This window comes from Chaetodon auriga, chromosome 9 (genome assembly GCF_051107435.1).
Source record: "Chaetodon auriga isolate fChaAug3 chromosome 9, fChaAug3.hap1, whole genome shotgun sequence".
Taxonomy (NCBI): Eukaryota; Metazoa; Chordata; class Actinopteri; order Chaetodontiformes; family Chaetodontidae; genus Chaetodon; species Chaetodon auriga.
In genome coordinates this window covers 26,379,027-26,402,627 of record NC_135082.1, presented here as the reverse complement: position 1 = coordinate 26,402,627, position 23,601 = coordinate 26,379,027, and the positions used below count along the sequence as shown (strand labels likewise).

The following is a 23,601-nucleotide window of genomic DNA, read 5'->3' as shown; positions in this document are numbered from 1 at the left end:
TCATCACTCTTATCTGTAACAGATACAGACCCGAGTTTTACTGATCCAATCTGATGTGTTGTCGTTGTGCTTTTCTGCCTTGTCCACAGCGACAGCATGCCAAAGCGGATGGCCCTGATCTGCTTCCTGTCTCTGGTCATGCTGATGAGCATCCTGGGAAACCTGCTGGTCATGGTGGCCGTCTGCAAGGACAGACAACTCAGGTGGGACAGAGCTTTCGTTCCTTTTTCCTGCACATGTTGCTTTCTTTCCTATAGCTCACACGCTTAGCACACACATTTACTTTATGCTAGTTTATTCAGAAGCAACACTGGTTTAGGTGGTGTGTGTGTGTGTGTGTGTGTGTGTGTGTGTCTTTTCTGTGTGTGTTTTAATGAGACAAAGATAGAAAGGATGTTAGCAAGAGAGAATGAGCGTAAGAGAAGTAGAGCGAGAAAACCAGCGTTAAGTAACACATTAACTGCTTCTATAAGTGGAATTTTGAAAGTAGATTCCCTCGACACTAAATACACACACACACACACACACACACACACACACACACACACACACCGCTGAAAGTCCTGCAAATATTAAATGACGAAAACCAAATAAATGGCCCACAATACATGAGGACTCTGTACAACAGAAGGGTGTGTGTCTGTGCACCGTGAAGCTAACAATGCATGCCACACAAGCCAGCAGGTCATCCTGAGGACGGCTGGTCATGTGGGAGCAGCTGTCACCGCAATAATTCATTCTTCGTCTCCTCCTCTCGTCCTGTCCTCTCCACCTTTTCTTTCATCTGAGTCGTCTTCCCTTCTGTCATTTCTCTCTCTCTCTCTCGCGTTGTCCCTTTCTATCTTATGACACCTGAGAGCTCAGGGTGACCTCTGTCCCCAGGATGTTGGCATGATGTGTGCGTGTGTGTGTGTGTGCGCACGTGCGGTGGAAGGAGTGGCATGAGTCTACGCACAAAAACAAGTTAACGTAGGCAGGTGTGTGTCAGTTCTGAGTGTGTGTGTGTGTGTGTGTGAGGTTTCATTTCTGTGTATAACTGCGAACATGCTGTGTGTGTGTGTGTGTGTGTGTGTGTGTGTGTGTGTGTGTGTGTACTGTATGTGAGTATTTAAGGACGCTGATGAGTGACAAAGTCTCCGCTGTGATGCCTCAGCTCCCTGAGGAGAGAACCATGACACGACATTTGTTTCCCCCTGCCTCATTGTCTTCTTGTCTACTGGGGAGACACACACACACACACACACACACAAACACACACACATCCACTGTCTTTATTCCCAGTACACACAAACTTGCGTGTAAATATATAAAGGACACACATAAATAGTTCATGCACACAAAGTGTGAAACAGAAACATACAGCTCCTCAGTGGGAGTGTCCCATGACAGCATCTGTGACAGAGAATAAAGCAGAACTGAGCACATCATTAAACCCACGCCTCCCCCACCCAACAAATAAAAGACTGTTCAGAGTTGGCAAAACAGCCAGCAAACAGTTATTTCACAACAGAGGCATTTCATAGAAAAGAAGTGCCAACGTGAACCTGAACACATCAGTATTTATCAGTATGACAGGATGAACCTTCTCCTCCTTCAAAGGAGTAAAAGCGGCTCCACTGATTTAGCTTTACACATTGTTGGACTCATGAAGGACAGTTTTAAAAAAAAATCAAAATGCATCACATCCTTCTTCTTCCTTCTCAAAACCTGGAGCCTACATTACCCATAATGCAACTTGAATGTCAGTAGTTCAGATAGACATTCAGGTGTGTTGTGCTACAGGCTGCTAATGTCTCCTCGAGCCACTTTTTTTTTTTTTTTTTTTTTTTCAAACTAGCTACAAGCTAGCTGCAGCTAATTATTTTAGGAGAATAAACACAGACCACACAAACAGTTCAGCAGACAAAGTCATGCAAACACGAGGTAAGAAATGCTTCATCTTCATCATCTTTACGACACTACCGACGTAGCAAAAAACATGCTAAGAAACATGCTGCATGTTAAATATGTTAACCTTCGTGAGTTCAAGCAGTCTCATAATCAGGTGGACAAACTGGAAAGCAAACCCTGTGTAGTCTGCAAGAGAGGAAACCTGCCAGACAAACTTAGAGGCATTTCACACACACACACACATTCACACACACACACACATGCACACGCGCACACACACACAGCAGAGGGTGATTCATAGGGTGCTAACCCTCTCATCAATAGCCACCACACAAACACAACCACTGTTACCAACCACCTCTTGTTTCTCTCACTGTGTCATCTCAAGTGTGTGAACAAGAAACGGACGCACGCACACACACACACGCTGCTACACAGTCTGCATGCTGTTTATCTGGATATTAGGCAGATGTATGAGCATTCGCGGTGTTAAATGTGAAGTCTATGCAGCTTTCTTTGATTCCTGAATCCCAAAAAGTTGGACTCTGTGTAAAACATCATCTAAAGAGAATCAATCATTTCCAAACAAACTGTGTTTAGCGACAACCGTTTTTTAAAGGAATTAAGAAAATATGCATTAACGTTTCTGTTGAATGCTGTTGTAATCTGAGTTTTACAGTGTTGCTGCAGAGGCATTTATAGCCTCAGGCAGCGTTTTACAAAAACAGAAATACTATCTTAATGCCGTTTATTGGCAGTGGAGTTGTTTTGTTGTTATTTCCTCAGGGTCACTGGATTCACGCTGTTTTAGCCTTGAATTTTTACCAGCTGGAGAGGATCCAGGCAGCCCAACAAACCGTCAAACGTGGGAATAATTTATCGCAGAAAACTGTCAAATTAACATGGACTCCAACTGAATTCCCAGCACTCGTGGTTGGTGACGACTCTTCAGCACCATTAGATAACTCGGTGCGTGGCTGTCTGAGCTATAATCACAGTAATTAAGTTCATAAAGAAAAACAGTGTCGTCTTTCTTACCCAAATTGCGATGAGGGGTTTTTAATGTACTTTCATGTGTGGATGAACGTGTGCCTGTGTCCCGTCTCTTCTCTCTGCTGTGTGTTCCTGTTGAATATGTCCTCCTGTACTCTCCATGCTCTGTGCGTAACACAACCCTCTTTTGATAAAGTTAATTTATTCTTGCACTTTAGGCGGAACACAGTCTCTCATCCTATCTAAACACCTCCATCCTAACTAGACGCATCCCCCTCCGGGCACGTTAATGGTTTTTAAACAGTTCTGAATCACAGCCAACACTGCTGTGTGTCTCGTGTGTATTTGAGTGTACTGTACAGTATACACTACTGCTGTGTATATAAACCTGTGGTAATTCATCTCCTGTGTGTGTGTGTGTACAGTATTTATGTGTGCCTGTGCTTGCTTTTATACATGCGCTTGTGTGTATGTGAACATGTGTGTGTGCGTGATTTACATGCGCCCCACATGCAGCGGGCGGAGCAGACAGCTGCTTGTTTCCACGCTAACAGCCTGTTTTAAGGGGCTGTTTGGGTTAGAGACGGGCAGATGGAAAAGCCTCACCGCCATCCGCTCTCAGTGAAGCTATTTATAGACCGCAGACCGTCCACGCTGCAGAGAGCGAGGAGGCAAGGCTGACCGACTCTTTCACTGATTAGCTGTTGGCTGGTTTGGTCCCTAACCTGAAAAGGAAAAGGAGAAATGAGCGTTTGAGTGCCTCCCTGTCAGGGTTTCTGTCTAACCTGATCGCTGGTCTGACTGATGAGTCGACCGGTCAGCTGACCAGCTGGGACCGAGCTGTCACAAACCCTGTGACAATACTTTCAGCCTCCATTTGACCTGTCGTACCTGCTGCTGACGGTCATATAAATAACACTTATATCGATTCATCTGATATTAACTGATTACTCTGTTTGATTTGGAAAACACAATGAGACCACAGCATGAAGCCTTACCCTAGTCCTCATCACCAGCTGAATTATATGTGTGTGTGTGTGTGTGTGTGTGTGTGTGTGTGTGTGTGTGTGTGAGCTCTAACCTTGTTTTCAATGTTAGTAACTTCATGCTGCAAAAACAATATGAGATACACCTGAAAATGTCAGCCTGCATTGTAAAATAGCTTGTTTTGTTTTTTTTTAAGGCGGTACTGACTAACAGAAATGAAGGCGTCCCATCAGCTGAATGAACCTGAGAAATTGTGGATGAGATAATTTAGACCTCTGAAAAAATTAGAAAACTAAGTGACATATTGGCGGAAAAGGATTTTTCATCATAACGACTACGACCACTAGAGGTCGCTGCCTAAAAATAAACATAAATATGGGTTGCAATGGTGAACCCAGGCGACGTATACGGACGTTTTTCTGGTGAGGACGGCCTGCTCAGCCTGTCTGTTTCATACTGTGTCGGTATTAGATAAGAAAGGCTAAAGATATGATGGGTCACAGTCCTGTAATAACTACATTTAATAGTTAGTAACAGCGTTGGTCTGCAGTGTGAAATTGGCCCAGACTGTGTTTGTGAAACGAATGTGAGAGTTTGTTAAAGAAAGCGCTGCTGTGAGAATGACTGTCTGTGTTTGTCTTAACAGCCTGATTCAGGTCATCGTTACTCGCTGCCTTCACCGAGTTGGACTGAAAATACACGATACTCCTTCACACAGCAGCTGCGACTTCGTGTCTGAGTTCAGTCCGTCCCACAGTCAACCACTGCAGTATCTGTTCACATACTCTGAGTACAAATGATGTACTTCAGCTCACATAACTCACTTCAGACAGAGCTCTTATGCACTATATTAGATACTAAATATTAAAATGAAATATATGTTGAATGTTTGTCTCTCGTCCATACTTTAAAGAAGCAGCCTGTGACAGCTGCAGTGCTCATGAAGAAAGTCACCTTTAATCCCAGATAAAGGGATAAAGACTCTGCAGGCTGCGGCTACAGTAATCAAGGTGGATTCAGCCCTTCTGCCTCCTTTGTATCCCCGAGTTTTACTTATTTGCGGAATGAATCTGCTTTAATGCCTTTCTCTCTCTGTGGTTTCACCTCATTTCAAGTTGGTGTGTGTTTGAGAGGAGCTGAGCTTTTGGTGACTTTTCTTTCACTTTTAGAACTCAGCACCTCCTCCCGTCCTCCTCCTCCTCCTCCTCCCTCTCCAGTGAGGTGAAGATGGATGATTCCTCTTCCCTCTTTTACTCTGTTGTTGTTCTTTTCTCCTGAAATCTATTGTTTGTGAGTAATGGAACCAATATTTCGTTTCAAATCCGATTTCCTTTTTTTCTCTTTGCTGAATTTTTCGTTGCCTGCGTCTGTTTGCCTTTGATGACAAAGTGAACTTTAACGTGTTGAAGTTCACCCGTTTCTGCAGGAATCTCATGGAGCTAATGACAAACATTTAACAGGACCGAGGACTGAGGGGATTTCATTGTGGTATATAAAATGGAGGGATATGGTGGAAAACCCAAACCTGAAGTTGGGCTGTCATGTAACTTTGTTTGTTTGGGTGGATTTCCAGCTCTTTCCACCTTTTTACATCATCTGCCTGGCACGGCTGAAATTCAGTTTCTCGGTCCTCTGGCCCTGCGCAGGTCATGCCACTCTGGAGCAGATGATTAAAAGACCTGCAGTTTCTTCTTCTTCAGGGCGGAGAACGCAGTACTTCCTGTCTGTTGTTGTCTTGACCTGAGCTCAGGGGCAGGAAAACATCCATCAGGCCTCTTTTCAATCACATGACCGAGAAGTGGAGCTTCGGTCAGTGGAAACATGTTTTTGTCATACAGTGGTGATTCCTGTCAGATGTATTAGAACAGAGCTACTAATGAGTTCAAAGGTGTTCAGTATGTTCAATTAATTCACACAAAAAGCTAAAATAAACCAACCTCAATATTTGTTTTCATGTCGGGAGTTTTAATTGAAGCTGTTCAATTAAATCGATTCATTCAGTTTTTCCTTAACGTCACGATTCATAATGAAAACTGCAGCTCTTTGTTTTCATAATCACAGGAGCCTCTCATGAGCTGTTTCGCTGTTTTTCTATAATTGCTTTTCATGAACCTCCGGACCAACAGCCCCCTCAAAAACAAACAGCCTAAAAAAAACATGGCTGTTATTGGTGTTTTTTCATGCAGTCTCTCTCTCACATGTTTGACTCACCATCACTGATAAACAGCAAAGCCAAATTAATTTAGTCATTCGATTAAAGATTTAAACTTTCTTTATTCAGATCATATTTTTCTTGTGGTATTGCTCAAGAACAATTATATATATTTGTTAATCTAAAATGCATTTTCGTTGTTCTGTCTCTAAAATGATTCAATTTTTCCTCCATCAGGAAAATAAAGACCAACTACTTCATCGTGTCTCTGGCGTTTGCCGACTTGTTGGTGTCGGTGTTGGTGATGCCGTTCGGCGCCATCGAGCTGGTCCACCAGCACTGGATCTACGGCGAGACCTTCTGCCTGGTCCGGACCTCGCTGGACGTCCTGCTGACCACCGCGTCCATCCTGCACCTGTGCTGCATCGCCCTGGACAGGTGAGACCTCCTGTTCTGCTGGTGATTAAGACGTAACATGCTGTGTTTGGTCGTGTAATGCTCAAGCATGTATCTGCTCTGCATGTACAATGATTGATCTTGAGAAATATTTGTACGAAATATTTAAGGAATCTATAAAAATTCGAATTGTTTTGCCTAAAAAATTTTAATATTTGGTTTCATTGCACTGCAGGAGTGGGAGGGTTCGATTTAGAAAGGCAATGCATATTATTGCCTGCATATTTGGGCCTTTGCGTATTCAAAGGGTTTTTCCCCAGGTGCTCCGGCTTCCTCCCACAGGAAAGACATGCTGCTTAATTGGCGACTCTAAATTGACTGTAGGTGTGAATGTGAGCATGAACGCTAAACTGTGTGTCAGCCCTGTGATTGATTGGCAACCTATCCAGGGGGTTCCTCGCCTCTGGATTGGCTCCAGCCCCCTTCGACCCTGTAAAGGATAAGCAGGTCTTATGGGTCTTGTGTTTGCTGAATCTTGAGACGAAACTCACTGCCCTTGACGACCTGTCAGGGGTTAAATGACAGACACCAGCGACTGTAACTGAAGAGAAGTAAAGCGCTCACAGATGTCTGTTTAACACCATGAGCACTAAACACGCTGCAGGAACCTACATGGTCTTAACAGCACCATGTTCTCCTGTATCACGTTTCTCACACACATCAATGCATTTATATATTACAAAAATGATATATAACTAAACAACACACTGACATTAAATACAGTTCATCTGTAGCGCTACATCGAGCAGGTGTGAGGCCTTGACACACGAGGGAACTCCGTGTGTGACAGCGCTGTCACTCCTGTAATGGCTTAGAGAGGTGATTTAGTGATCGAATCACACTTGCTGTGTAGTTGTGAGTTATTCCAGGTTAGAGGTCAGGATCAGCAGTACATCAAGGCTCACAGTGCCCGTCCTCCATGTTACAAACACCATAGCAGATGTAATTTCCCACCTCCCCCTGATGTTGAGAGGTTTCTAGAAGGTTGGAAATACTGAAAAGTTGCCAATAAACTCCTCAAATTCTTGTTTTCGTTCATTTTATAAGTAAACTCCTGATAAAGAGAGAGTAGAACACTTAATTTAAAAATATCACAGGGCTGAAGCGTATTTAAGGCTGAGTCATGGCGGAGCGCAGTTTGATATCATCTCATTGAAGCAACGCGTTTCTGTTTGACGGCTTTGATATTACGACTTCCAGACCGATGGCACAGATTGTGTGAGGACGCAGACTGGAGGACTTCTTTTTATTGCTTCCGTGGCCAGACTGATGGAATTCATTTCAACACAGAGGGGAAAAAAACACTTTGGCATTTACAGCACCTGACAAATTCCAGCACTGCAGCACAAACAAGACAGACGATTCAAACTGAGGAAGAGAGCACTGTGAAAGTTGCTCCTTCAGGCTGCCTGGAGTCCGTACACATGCTGCTTATAGACAGTATGAGCCGAAATGAGGCTTATTGACTTTTCTTATCGGTTCACTTTTGGTGGAAGTGAACTAACCTACGACCTGACCTGAGCGTTCCTGTAGCAAGCCGAACTGGCGAGCAAACTCGAGCGCTGTTTGCAGCCGCTTGCTCTTTTCAGCAGGTATGATGGGTTCATGAGGTCTGTGAACGTCAGCAGGAAACACTACAGCTTCATGGACAGAAAGCAGCTCCTCCTGTGCCTTCAGTGCACTTCAGGAGGAGCTGTGAGGACTGCAAGTGATCAAGTTGACATCACTTGCTCGTTAGTTGACTCGCTTGCTCGTTTAGCATCTTAGCCGGTTAGACTGCTAGCTCTGTCACCACGTAGCTCATGACTTTACACGTTGTCTGCAGTCGTTAGCTTGCTGGCTAACTTTATGTTGCACTCTGGGACAGCTCTGCTCGTCATCTCTGACAGCTGTAGTCAACCATCATAAGCATCTGTTTTAAAGTCCCTGCATGCTGGAAAGAATATTGCATGAATCAGATATATTGTCGTTGTAAAGCTGTAAAGTTGTTTTGCTTACAGATGCAAATCTTTACTTGTCCCTCCTGAGGATATGTCAAGCCTGCTACTGAGAAAACAAACTGCGACTTAGTTGGAAAGTTTCTGTTTTGTGTTGCTCACTTAATGCGGTTGGTTCCTGCTGTGTGTTGAGGGTGAGGATGGCAGCCTGCGACGTGAGGGAATCACACCAGACAGGGTGAGCCTTATCATGCAGACAGCCGGATTAAACCTCAGCTCCACCTGACAATGCCCAGGCTGAGACAGGTGTGAGCACAAGTCTTATCACTGGCTGTTCACCTCTCGTACTGATTTGTGTGCAGTGACTTTTCAAACATGCTCCAATATTGTAAGCCCTGAAAACACGGAGGGAGTAAATAATGCTGAAGAAACTTTATGTGTGAGAAGTTTCTGAAAGTCAGAGTTCATGAAAAATGTATTGGCCATTAAGGATTTATACACTGAATGTAATCTTAGGAACTTGTCGAGTAAAACAGGAACCACTGGGGGATACTGGCACCATCCTAGCAGGATGCTGATTGAAGATTGTGCTTGTGGTTTTTACTGTTTATTATGTAGTAATGATGTGTCCTCAATAAGACTACGGAGAACAAACTGGAGGAATGCGAGGAGAACCTCTGTGACCTCTCACTGCGGCATGTATGGTTGTTATAGACCATCTATTCTGCTAAACTGAGCTCCATCCCGTAGATACTCATGGAGCCACAAACACAAGACAATTTTCCGAATTAGACAAACCAAAGATGCAAAGCTCAGCAACAGTGCAGGAGGAAATGGCCTCTTCATTCAATTATCTGGCCAGAGGAGCTGTGTACTCTTTTATACATACAGCTGCCTCCACATTCAGCTGCCTCCGCCTTCTCCAGACTTCCATTTCCAGTTTATAGGGAGGCAATCACCCTTCATTACACCCAAGTTCCCCCTGTCCCCAGTGAATCATATCATATCTCCCATAGACTGTTTCTCCCTCCTCCACTTACTTTAATTGCCTCCTTCTTTTGTTGATTCGGATGTTGCTCTCAAGAACAATATTGCCAAAGCTTCACCTTTCCCTTTTTGAACTGCTGGCTGCTGAGAAAAGCCTATTTGTCTGCTCATATGTCCTTATTGTGTGAGGAAAGCCCCTGCAATGATATTAATATACCCACTGAGCAATAAACAGCAACGTATTAGGTCTCAATAACCTCAAAAGCCTTTTTCAGAAACATTTTCTTTTCAATTACAATAAAATTGCACCAAATTGATGCGTCTCCAAGATTCTTAATGCATAACAGGATTAATTAAAGTACACTTTATTGTACAACGTTTCTGTCCTCATGAGTGGTTGTCGATATATGAGTCACACACCACATGCAGCTTTTCTAAGATGCCGGATAATATGAGCTAATGTCTAACTAAAACAGGGGTCTGCTAATGTGATGGATGATTGAAAGTGCTCCTAAGCTATCCTAAAACATACTTATTTCATGAACAGGTGTAGTTAAGTAGCATCTGGACCATCAGCTCAGTGTTTTACTTCCATGTGTGGAGAAGCTTGTAAAGCGTCAAGCTGTAATTACATGTTGTCGGGCCGTTTGAGATGATGTTTGTGGTTGTATTAAAAGCGACAGACTGAGTGAAAGTCCCGTCAGACTGCAGGATGACACCGAGAATTAATGAAAGTGTCAGTCAGTTACAGCAAAATGTAAGAGAGAGTCTGGAGTCCCATTTGGTACAAAGCCCAGATTAACTGCTTCAGTCAGCGTGTGTGTTTGCAGTATGTGTGTTCTGCTGCACGTTTCAAATATTCAGCAAACACATAAAAACACTCACATTCTGCAGAACAACAGAAACAAAGGCACCAAAGATTAAAACAAGCGTTGGCAGATTTAACACTGGATTAACCGAGAACCGTAACTGCTTCTCTGTTCAGGAGTTCATCTGCCAGGGTGAGATAAATGCTATCACCGTGACACACAAACAAAGAATTATGGATTCAGAGTAGCGAGAAGAAAAGAGCTTGTTTGCATGCAAAGACGTGTTTCAACCTTATTTGAACAGAAAGCCTTTGCTGAACTCTGCACAGTAACTGTTCAAGGCAGCCATTGATGTTCATTGATGACCACGAGATTTCCATTTATAGCCTCCTGAAACCTGCCTGAGTTATAGGATCCCTCCCACTGAAAATTAAGTGTCAGCGTTACATTAAAGAGATAATGTTATGCAGGCTGCATTATTAACCCCACTCAAAATCACATTCACAGACTTAAATCGGTCCGACCGAGGACTTGATAGATGATGCATTACTTGTGTCTGCGCTGCATTGAACACGGTCCTGGACTTTTGATTGATCAGTGCTAAATTAAAATGGAGATTTATTTTTATTTATTTTATTTTTTTTCTGAAAAACGTGCAGAGGAGTTTAAGTAGTTTGAGTGGTGTTTGCACATCTTTTTCTCAGACTCCTACAAGTTTGATCGACCAGAAGGGGAGGCCAACATCTGCGTCACCTTAGTGACGAAACCCAGGGGAAAGAAAACCCGTTTAACCCTCGTTCCTGCTGATCTGCTGAAAGCACACTGTGGGAACTAACGCTGATGAGCATATTCTGATTTCTATCAACTCAAAGCTTCTCTTATGTGGAATACAGCTGCAAGACGTGAGAACATTATCCAAAGTGAAACTGGAAAGTGACATATCCAACCCAGTCCCCAGTGGGGATTTCACCCTTGCATGGTTTATGCAACTCCTGCAAGTTTCAAGAGCCTGCTAATTGATTTCCATACCGCACAGACATGAATGGAATGGAAATGAACCGATGGGTGCCTGTAAGAAAAATATATCGAAATATCTAGAACTGTGTGGCATGAATCCGAAATAGTCAGCAAAATTATAAAGTACAGATGATTTATCGGCGAAGGAGCCAAAACCTGGTTCTTTAACTGAGCCCCTGAAGGCAGAAGCTCTCAGGCTGTTCATCTGTTCATGGTTCATGTTTAGGCCGTGGTCGGGTCTCAGCTCTGTCAATCCTAACGAAAGAGGCCTGAGAGGCAGTGCTTCCCCAGAGACCCAAGTCAGGGCAAAACACACTAATTAGAGCCGCAGAGTTGCTCCGTTGGAACATCAGGGGTTAAGAGCCTCAGGTGAGGCCACCTTGACCATACAGGGAGGGAAACAGGCCTTGATTTCCCCAGACAGTTTGAGATTTTGGGCCAGCAGCATCCATCTAACAGTGCAAACAGTTTTGTGTCAGAAGCTGCCTGTTAGCTCTTTAAACAGTCTCTGAATGAGCACAAGCTGTCGCAACAGTACTTAGCAGTTCAGTTTATTTTAACTTACAGAGTCAGACTCCCATTCACAGAAAAGCAGTTGCCTTCAGCAGCAAACAGAAATATTACAACAGTAGCTACAGAGGTCAGTCGAAGCAGGCGACTCAGAGTTACACTGAACTCAAAGTAAGAAGAAGAGGAAGGAGAAGAAATCACACAGAGAGAAATTAATGATTGCATTATTGTGTTCATTGGATTTCCTTTGTAGGAAAATGAAATCCTGGATGAACCTCTCCATGTTAGGAACTTCTGAAGTGTGCATTCATCCATCAGTATTCATGAAACCTTTATGAAAGTGTTCCTCAAGGATGCTTCCCAGGCTTCACCGCGTTACGATCTGCAAATTCATTTTCCCTGAACCACCGACATGAAGAGGGCGGGGGGGTTTTTGGGCTCCATATGGTTCCTCAAAGTGTTTTCAATCTTTGTGTTCACGGCGTGTCGGCAGTGACTGGCAGCCTTGAGGTCAGAGAAGCTGTAGAGACAACAAAAAGTTTGACAGAAAGTGAAAAAGAAGTTTCTAATGCCTGACCTTTTGAGGAAGCCAGAGCGGAGATACTGAACAAAGAAACATCTCCCTCCTGCACTTACCGCCCTCCAAATGCCCAGAAGCGAGGCGAAGAATCCCTGCTTACATCTGTGAAACAACTTCATCGTCCTACTAATCAGCTCTCTGTGGGGGTGTTTTAAGCAGCACAGCTGGCTGTCTTTAAAGAGGGGGTGTGATGGAGGACGGTGAAGCTACAGTTGTTATTTGAGTGTTGTTGAAGCGTGAAGCTGCTCTCCTCACCGCTTCACCAGCGTTTTGACGTCATGAATCAAGCAAAAGATTGTGATTCGCACCTCTGGGCAAAAAAAGCTGTGATGTCAAAAGTGGAAACGCGATATTCAGAGTTCAACTTTTCAACTTTCAGGTCTGAATCGGGTTATTATACAGGCAGGCGAGATCTTTTTGACCTCCCCCGCTTTTAAAACACGTGTTTCATGTGTGTCATCTTTTCTGGAATGCAGTGAATGTCATCACCGCCTCACCTTGTTGTCACTGTCTCACACAGACGTGACGAGGTGGCGTCTGCATTTGACGACCTGGGACGAGAACATATCGCATTATCCCAATAAACTCCATTAAATTAATTACCTTCAGTGAGAAGGAGACTGTGTTGTTCTTTACACCAGCAGATCAATATGTTATTCATTTGAGAGATTAATTTATTTTTCACAAACGATCAATACCACCACTAAGAGGATAATCAAATCTGCAGGGGAATGTGCTGGACCGATTTAAAAGACGGCGCTGCTCTTACAACACAAACAGAAAAGTTTCAGAGTTTCTGGTGACAACGGAGTGAAACACTGATGGAAAAATCACTTCCAACATGTTTATGCTTTTGGAGAAAGAGGAGAGGGGAAGGTAAGGGCGGCTGTTGATGTCATCTGTTGCTTCCAGCATCTTGAATAAAACAAAACAAGACAATAGACAAGGAACAAAAAACAAAAAAACAACATATTTCCAAGTATATTATGATTCTGAAGGGAAGCATCTGTTCACTGGAGGAGAAGGAGCATAAACACAGAAGGAAACAATATGAAACCTTAACATAAAAGAATTTACAGGAAAGAAAAACTCAAAAACAAAAATGACAAACATTTCTGGTACATTTATACCTGCGTGTAAATACTGTCATCCCTCATTTTGCCATTTTATTTATTTTTCACAGCTGTCAAACATTGTCACTGCATTCAATATGTAGAAAATATGTCCTGACCCAGAAACCGGCGCTCCGTCGAGCTGCTGACAGAGCGTTACAGAAACACAACATGGCATAAACATCAATGAGGTTTGCCATATTTGCGGCGGTGGCGGCCATCTTCTTCAAAGTGAGTCGTTTAATCAGTTTGACTCGGTCAGCTGTTGAGGAAACTCAGCCAGGCATCTCATCCTGTGTGCCAAAAACTTACTCACCAACACATAGATCATTTCTTTTTTAATTAATCTTTCAGTTTTTTCCTTCTCGGTGCCGCGTCTGCTCGGGAGCATCTGAGCAAGATGTTCCTGATCATTTCCCTGAGGAGAAATCATTTACATTACATGAATTTGACTTTTTTCTTCACATGCACACGATTAAGGAGGAACTGTGGGTTCGGCGTCTTGCTCAAGGACACTTTGACGCACAGACACTGGAAACATCAACTTCTCCTTGGTTTCAGGAGGCAGTGATGAAACCACATTCACTGTAGAAACACATGCAAAACAGAAGAAAACAGGGTGAAAACACCCTTTGGGTTGTGTTTCCATTCATATAGTGTGAATGAAACTTGAGCCATTAAGTGGCCCATATAGACGGCCGTATTGATTACAATAAGAGTCTGTTGGGTCAGATCAGGCGGCGTGTGGACTTACTGATCTTCAGCTGAACTTGATCTTTTATCTTTAACTCTTATTGTTAATGTATTTCTACGCCCTTGTAAAGCACTTTGAATTCCCTTGTGTCTGAATGGTGCGTTACAAATAAACTTGACCCTTTATTTGAATTCCTGCATCGGGCCATTTCACAGCAGGACAAAGCTCCCTCACGTTCAAGAGTAAGCCAGCATGCATGATACCGAGACCTTGAAATCAAAGCAGCTCTAGAACTCAGTCATCAAACACCAGAAAAACATCCATATATATCCTGCAGTGTACCATTACGACCCATTTTTATGGTTATCGTGAGGCAGCGACCTCTAGTGGCCGTAGTAATTATGATGGGAACAAAGGAGGAAGTCAGGTGACATCGAAGAAGAAAGTCCTTATATCGACAAACAGGAGTTTAGCATAACCAAAAGTCAACGTTGATTTATTTTAACTTAGAAAATTCAGACCATTTCACAACGTTAACCAAATGACAACAAAGGTGTGGTACACTGTGGCTGGTATATCTCTAGATAACATAAGATAAGATAAGATAAGATATAACTTTATAAAAAGGTCACATAATGAAAAAACAAATCTATATACGCTGGCAGTCGACATATTCATTCATCTAAGTATGAGGACATGTCCTGTCACATGTCAGAGTGTCTGCTGTGAGACAGACTTATTACCTTTTCCTCGTCTCCGTCTTTCTTCCCAGCAGACCTTGAGGCAGGTCAGAGGTCAAAATAAAACCACCGAAACACTGAATTGAAAGAAAGCAGAAGAAAAGAGGCAGCTCGAAACATCACTTCATCCTCGTAGAAAAGGAAACATCTGTTGCCTCCGGTGTTTTTCTGCTATAAGAACTTGGCTAACAGACAACATAAGCTTGTGTATGCGACAGCAGGAGAAAGAAAAGAGATGGATGCCGAGAGAAAAGAAGGGAAATGGAGAAGAAAACAGAGAGAAAGTGAGAGAACATAGGAAATAAGTGAACAGCTGCAGGATAAAGCTTCTCATTCATCCACAATAAGCTGGAGATGCTGAAAAGGGCGGAATGGAGATGAATTAAGACTAAAAATACCAGAACCGCCACAAGGAGGATGCTCCAACACAAAGGCATTCAGTGGAAAGGATAACACACACGAGAGGCATTTAGACTGAGCCACGGGAACTCTGAGAGCTGCACGAAGTGACGGAGAGAGAGGAAAACAAGTCCACATCGATATTCCTGCATGCTTTCATATTTACTTGATTACAAACAAGTAATCCTTTGACTGAACGATCTGCAACCTGTTTGTTTACGTTAGCTGCACGCTGCTTTGGAGACTGTTTCACAGTATAGAACATATACGTGTCCTAACAGCCTTCCAGTGTGTTCTCTACTAAAAACCAATAGTCTAAACTCATCAAAGGAATCCCAATTTTTTTTATTTGATTTTATTTTTTCAAAACAGCAAATTTAATTTCGACAAAAATGTAAACTTTGAATCCAAAGCTCTGCTGGTCCTGATTCTTCTAAAGTCAGGCAGGAAGGATCCATAGCCGCCCCCGGGCTCCACGCTTCTCCAGTCCATTGCATGTCACTTGGTTTTGGTAATTTGATCAAATTTAGGAATCAGTTTGGAAATTTGCATCGCTTAAGGCCCGAGACTCTCTACCTACCTCTGCGTGTGCGTGACGGCTGCCTCGCATGCGTGTGGTGTGCACACAGACGCTGAGTGCTCCTCTGAGAGCGGCGATCAATAACGATGACGACGTGATTGTTGTTCGTTCAGGGAGCGAACCAGAATGAAAATACAGCCTTTCCCCTCATAGCTTCTCCTGTCTGTGACGTATTAGTGATTAAAGTCTCTTGAAAGAAAGGGAGCAGATGCTGATGACTGACAAGCCGGGACAATACTGTGTCATCAGTGTAATGAAGTATCTGACATGCATCAGTAAAGGTCACATTTTGAGCCAGTTTCTTGAAGCTGAGACTGACTGTTGTGACGAAGGTGTGACTCAAAAATTCTGCGTTCGCTGTCAACTCTGCAATCAGAGCTTCTGCATATCTTCACCCAGGAAGGAGTTTCCAGAAGCCCCATTTTCAGTGCCCTGAAACTGCGTTTGTGTGCGGACAAAAGACCAAAACACACAGAAGAAGCTACGTTTTGACAAATACCAGAGTGGTGCTGGCCTTCCGTCCCAACATGCAGTTAATTGCATCCACCTGGTGCCTCAGGTGGATCAAATCAGTCTGATCAGCTGGACTAAAAAAACCCAGACCAACAGGATTATGATGTTTGAAAGTGATCTGGCTGCTCTGTAACGTGTGTAATGGTCCAAGCTTCCCCAGAGACCAGAGGCGGCCACAGAAAACGTCTCCGCGCAGAATCAGCCTAAATTCAGCTGTCACACTCTGATTCTGCTGTAAACTCTTGTGTTGCTGTCACCTGTTAATGGAGCGTAACATTAGCTCAGGCAGAGTATTGAAGGCTTTTAATGCATCAGCTGTTTCGTTTATGCTTCGCCGTCACCGCCTCATTTGTCAGAGCAGAAGCACCCAGATGTATTCGCACAGTCGCTCCCACAGGCCTTTCTAACCTCACACTTCTGTCTTTTACTGTGCTGAAACACTCGTGCCACCAGCTCCTCCTCCTGATGCGTTAGAGCTTTTGGTATTGATGACTGTATTAAGATATTCTGTTAATTAATGCTTAACGAGAGCTCCCTTAAAGAGCAGAGACTTTTAAAGCGGTCGAGGCAGGTGGCTGCACACCTGTAGAGCCTTGTTCTGGTTGAGGTTTCGGCCTGTTTAAAGGAAGTTTTTCCTCTCCGCCACCGCCGACTGCTTCCTCAGGGGGGAATAGTTTGTGTCCCTGTACATTCTACGGTGTAGACCTTATGGTCATTTTCACTGCTAAATTTTGTTTTCATAAACCTTCTCTCATGTTTGAGGTGAAGACGAAATCACATGTCCTGCTGCGTCGCATGAACTTGAAATGCAACAGCGTGCTTTAGGCTTTGCTGTTCTCAGAAACTGGCCTCCATATACTGAAAATAATGTCTGTATAAAAATGTCAGAAATAAATGTTTTGCAGACCAAAAGAAGCAGGGACCATTTAAAGTGCCGCCTTTCAGCTGTGCATACATCTGCTTCTAACCCTCCTCAGGTTAATGTGTGTGAGGGTGTTTGTGTTCCTCTGTGCATACTGTTGGTTCTTTGTGTGCATTTAAACATCTGGGTGTGTGCGTGCATACTGTGCTTTTGTGCATGTGTGGATGGACTTGTGCTGGAGACCCAGCGGGGGTGGTGTGTCATTCAGACCTCCACATCCACACTTAAAGAATCCATTTGCAACCTTTTAACACAACTATTTTGGCAATTCAAATAGAAAGGGTCTCTTGACCTTTTTTTAATGCCACAGCACATGCAGACCACACACAGTATACACAGCCACTCCAAATTACTGATGGCGCTGAAATGCCACGCACCGCGAGCAGGTAATGAGCTAGGACCTAGCAGGGGAGACTGCAAAATATCAACAGTGGCTGACGATGGTTTAGCTTTAATACTGCTGCGGCGGAGCACAGTGTTCAGTCAACCCTCTGACGACCAGCAAAGGTTACAGAGGCCGAGGACGAGTCTGGGAATTAGACAATCAGAGGAAAGCTGCAGCTACAGCATTGATTATGACATCATTAATCTGTCTGTCATTCTTCTGATTAATCAAGTATTTGGATAAGAGTGTTTTTAAAGCCGCATTAATTGACTTTTTGAGCGCATTTGGACAGAAAACTCAATAAGACAAACAAAGAGACAAACAGCTCTGATATATTAAAGCTGGCAGTCTGCACATCCAGCACGCACACAGTAACATTAGCATTCATCTGGAGTCCAGCTTGTGTCCACCTGATGACTACCAGTCCAGCATTGGCTTTTTTTAGCTCAGGTTTGGTCGACGCCAACTCCCGTCGAAAAGATCTGGCTCTTTAACCGCTTGATGTCCAACTTTCTCCACCAGCTGCTGTCGTTTCTAACTTTGTCTTTCTGCTGTTTGGAGCTGGGCAGGTTGCGTACAGTCAGTTTATTAGTGTGTTAGCTGGAAACATCTGCCTGCTGCTTCTGCTGGGAATGGGTTTGATCAGAGCGCTGAGACTGAACCGTCCAGTTCGTGTGCCCCAAAAGCAAAACAGTCCGGTAAAAGAGACAAAAAGCTTCAAGAGGGGGGATAACTCCAGTCTGTCATTCAGAAACTTCTTCACCATTCAAAGCCTCTACACTCCGATAATGTGTGTGAGTGTGTAGACTGCACTTAATGCACAGCTCCTCTATCTCCTCTTGGTTTTGGGGGCTTTGTTAGTTTTATACCATTATCATTGGTATTAGATCATCCAACAATTCAAAGTACTTCATAAAATGCATTCAAACATTAAAACAGCAAAAAAAAAATAATAATACAAATTTCAAGGATAGAAACCTTTGAAAAAAATGTAAAAAAAAATCAGATTTATTCATGTTTTACAATAACAATCAAAAAGTGAAAGCAATAAACACTGATACAGTTGAGATGCAACGCAAAGCCACACATCAGCAAATACACACAGGAGCACGCAGACACACACACACACACACACACACACACACACACACACACACACACACACACAAACGTAGACACATCAGGTTAGGGGGTAATGGAGGTCTGAATGGCTCGGTTGGTCGACCTCATCTGTTTCCTATCACACTGGAACAGGTCTGAACTCTCAGTGTCCACACACACACACACACACACACACACACACACACACACACACACACACACACACAGTCATTGACCAGGCCAGGTAAAATTGCAGATGTGGAGGATTTGTTACAGTAAACAATGCAGCATCTGTCATTTGACCTTTTCTATAAAGGGATTAATCTCTGTCTCTCTCTCTTTCTCTCTCTCTCTGTTTTCTGACACCCGTTCTGTTTATTATCCTCCTCTTCCTCCTTTTCTGTTTCCTGCCCTCCTCTTCTTCTTCTCCTATCGTCTGTTTCATTCCTCCTATTCCTTTTCCATCCTTTTCTCTCTTCCTCTTCTCCTCTTCTTGCCTGTCTCTTCTTCCTCTCTTTTCCCTCTTCATCAGTCCTTCTCCCTCTCCCTGCACTCATTCATAGTTTTTCTCTGTCATCTGTGCGATTCCATTCATCCAGTTTAGAGCCAGAGTCGCTTTAACGATATCGCTGTCCCACAGCATGCTGGGAATTCCTGCTGCAGTGTTTGATATCATGCTCACACACACTCAAAGACACACACACACACATCCGCTCTGACTTTGTTGCCCGCAAGTGTGTGTGTTAAGTAGTCACAGTAAAGTGAGACAGATGTAGATATGCACAAAGATTAATATGAATTAAAAGGTGCTCGTTCAGTTTCTCTTGTTTGAAGATAATCCTGTTGTACACGATCACTGGAAACAGGCAGAATCCAGTCTGTTTCCCTCATTTGAAGAGACAAAGGGTGTTAAAATCCAAGCTTGGCTTTTTGGCATCAAGAGAGAAAGATAACAGGCAGCGCCAAAAATAAAAGCAGAGTGTTGTAAAGAGGGAAGAAAGTGGACAATAGAGGAGACAGATCTGGGTCAGAGTGAGTGAATCTGTTGACTTTAAATGTTCTTTAAAGGAACCCTCCACAAAAAAATATGTTTGGATCATCAAACAGTCGCTTGCAGGCTTAAAAGTGGCCCCAGAAAGTTTGGACAGCAGCAGATTCACCACCTGACAGAGTGTTTCTGTGACCAGCTCCTCCGTCCGTCACTGGAGGGGCTGAAAACGGTCATGAGGACGAGTGATGGGACGCTGCTGACGGACAAAGTGAACAAGCAGCAGAGCAGAAACTAACAAATCACCGACCGACAGTCGAGAGGACTTCCAAGAGAATGAGGCCACAGATAGAGATGATGATGATGATGATGATGATGATGATGATGATGACAGCTGTTTACTTCCTCTCATCCTTTACTTTATTTTCAGATATCAGATAAACTGTAGAAATAAAGGCTGTTTGTTTTTTAAAAATGGGAGACAAAGAAGTAAAAGTTGGAGATTAAAGGAAAGTGAGAGTGAGGGAAAGAGTGAGAAAGAAAACATTCAAACAACAGAATTAGAGGGAATCTGTGACCCAGAGGTGAACAACAATCCCTCTAACTTCTGGAAAAAGTTTTGCAAAGAGCTGGACGAGTTGATCGGTTGTCCCATTCCTGTCCTCCGTCTGCAGGTACTACGCTATCTGCTGCCAGCCTCTGGTCTACCGGAACAAAATGACGCCCATGCGAGTGGCTCTAATGATCGGCGGCTGCTGGGTTATTCCCACCTTCATCTCTTTCCTGCCCATCATGCAAGGCTGGAACAGCATCGGCATCGACCACCTGGTGAGCACCGGAGTGTGTGTGTGTGTGTGTGTGTGTGTGTGTGTGTGTGTGTGTGTGAGTTCGCCAGGGGAAATCCACTCAGGGGTTTGGGTTGGATGGAGATGAAGCCAAAATTACTTTGCGTCTCCACAGGATATGCAAGCTTATGATGGTAATACACTGCTGTGAAGTGAAAAGTGGAGTTTCCTGGAGGGGAGAAAAAGAAAAGTAGAGCAAAACATGTTTTACATCAACACAAAACAATTAGCCTCCACATGTGCTGAGAAACAAATTTGGGGCACGTTGTTTACAAAGGAGGAGGAAGTGCTTGATGCTACGGGAACAACATCAACATGTCAAACATAGAGACAGGAGGACAAGCCACCGACAGCACGGACGTGGAGTCCAGTTATTCCTTTATTTCAAGCTGAAAATGTAAAGCGCTTAAAGGGCGATTCACTGTACGTTTGTTTAAACTGAGATACAGAAAGAGGGATGAGGGGAAATAAGACAGGATAAATCTGAAGGTGAAAGAAGAGAGCTGGGATTAATGTGAGGGGGAAACAGGTTGGTTGAAGGTGTAAAATAGACAAATATTGAGTTTCAGGTTCATTCTTGACTTTGGAAATGGCACACAAGGTGTTTCATCCACAGCTCCTTCCTTCAGCAGGCATCCAGTGAGAAAGGTGGGAAGAAAAATAAAGTTTTTTTGTCTAAATTTTGACTTTGTCTTGTTAAATAGTGGGTACTTTATTCCCCTCAGGCCTCTACAAGTTCTTCAAATTTAAGAATACAAGGAGGAAAAGTCAGTCTGAGCTGCTCCCAACTATCAAAAGGGTCGCAAGATATTGATTTGTTTCAGGGGGTCACAAGCCATAAAAGTCAGGAACGACTGAATTAGGATCCAAACAACAGCTGCTTCCGCCTCATGATGCAGCAGAATAACAAAAAGACGTCCAGTTCATAGATCTCAGAGAGCTCCAAAGACCTCGAGAAATGTCTTCAATCAGACGGATTTTATCATTTGAAAGTGCAGAGAAATGAATCCACGCTGTTGTGTCTTCAGGACTGGATTACTGTAAATCACTCCGGTCTTGTCTCAGCCAAGCAGCTGATGCAGATGGTTGAAACTGGCTGCAGCTCGTCTTATAACAAAGACGAAGCGCAGGGAGCCGATTCCTCCGGAGCTGGCCTCCGTCCACCGACTGCCAGTAATTCAGTCTGAAGGTTTAGTGAAGATCTGTCAGGCGCTGCACGATACTCCGATAATCCACTTCAATTAGCATTCCTCAAAAACTTTCAAAACTCACTTCCTGTATCTCACTTCTCACTTTTGTTCCTTCCATTTTGTTGTTTTTTGTTTTTCACTTTGCGCCTGTTTGATACTTTTCCTTATATGCTTTTACTTTGAAGCAGTTTGTAGAACAAAAAAAATATAAACATAATATGATATTCAGTGTGTGATGAGACGAAGTGAGTGAACAAAGCAGAGAGACAGACAGGAAGAGGAGGACAGAGACAGACAGACAGGAAGAGGAGGACAGAGACAGACAGACAGGAAGAGGAGGACAGAGACAGACAGGCAGACAGACAGGAAGAGGAGGACAGAGACAGACAGAAAGAGGAGGACAGAGACAGACAGACAGGAAGAGGAGGAGAGACACAAAGACGAGAGACAGACAGAAAGAGGAGGACAGAAACAGACAGACAGACAGGAAGAGGAGGAGAGACACAAAGATGACAGATAGACAGAAAGAGGAGGACAGAGACAAACAGATGGAAAAAGGAGGAGAGACACAAAGAGAAAGAGGAGGACAGAGACAGACAGACAGGAAGAGGAGGAGAGACACAAAGACGAGAGACAGACAGAAAGAGGAGGACAGAAACAGACAGACAGGAAGAGGAGGACAGAGACAGACAGACAGGAAGAGGAGGACAGAGACAGACAGACAGGAAGAGGAGGACAGAGACAGACAGGCAGACAGACAGGAAGAGGAGGACAGAGACAGACAGGCAGACAGACAGACAGGAAGAGGAGGACAGAGACAGACAGGCAGACAGACAGAAAGAGGAGGACAAAGAAAGACAGACAGAAAGAGGAGGTCAGAGGCAGACAGACAGACAGGAAGAGGAGGACAGACACAAAGACGAGAGACAGACAGAAAGAGGAGGACAGAGACAGACAGATGGAAAAAGGGGGAGAGACACAAAGAGAAAGAGGAGGACAGAGACAGACAGACAGGTGTGCAGACAACGACAAAGAGGAGAGAGAGAGAGAGAGAGAGAGAGAGTCCCCAGCCACTATTAACCTCGCTCGCCCCTGTCTGCCTTTGAAAGTTACTTCCGAGCTGACCGAGAACAGGAGGACTGACTGATTCATAGTTTTGGCAGCGTTGGCAGTGACACACATGACACACACATCTTTGGCTTCCTGTCTTCCTAACACACACACACAAATACACACACACACACACACACACACACACACACACACACACAGAAGCTAACAGCGCGACAGCAGGCTAAAGTTAGCGCTGTGAGCAGCAGCGGTGGCAGCGTCTCTCTTTGGGTCTAATTAGAGCTGCTGAATATTCTGAGTAGCCAGTCAGTTCTGGCACAGCGTGCAGCTCCACAACTCAACACAACAACCAGAACTCAGGTGCAGCCACAAATACACACCACCGTGTACTTTTACTGCTTTCTGTTGCTGTTAAGGCCTTGTGGAACTCACATCACTCTGTATTAACAATCGGCCGCTCTGATGATTTTACACCAGGAGGTGATTGAAAAGAGAGATTTTCAGTGGTGGAAAGTAACAAAGTACATTTAGCCAATCACTGTCCCTATAAGTACAGTTTCAAAGTAATTGTACTTTACTTGAATATTTCCATTTTCGCTCCTCTGTATCGTCCTTTTTACTCCATTTCATTTATTTGATAACTTTAGTTTCTGCTTGATTTGCAGTTTCAGATTAATGAAAATATTATAATCAACAAACAAATTATGATCTATTATAGGTTAAGATAAGAACCTTTGACTTGT

The 23,601-nt window shown here is 43.7% G+C and overlaps 1 protein-coding gene across 2 annotated transcripts in view; it reads left to right on the top strand.

Moving 5' to 3' along the window:
- The window catches only part of htr4 (5-hydroxytryptamine receptor 4), a 141,390-nt gene that overhangs the window by 71,570 nt on the left and 46,219 nt on the right, over positions 1-23,601 (top strand). For both annotated transcript variants that reach the window (XM_076739879.1, XM_076739877.1), the window contains exons 3-5: positions 90-203; positions 6,260-6,460; positions 20,427-20,580. In XM_076739879.1, coding sequence (XP_076595994.1) covers positions 90-203; positions 6,260-6,460; positions 20,427-20,580 — 469 coding nt within the window. The remainder of the gene's footprint in view (positions 1-89; positions 204-6,259; positions 6,461-20,426; positions 20,581-23,601) is intronic.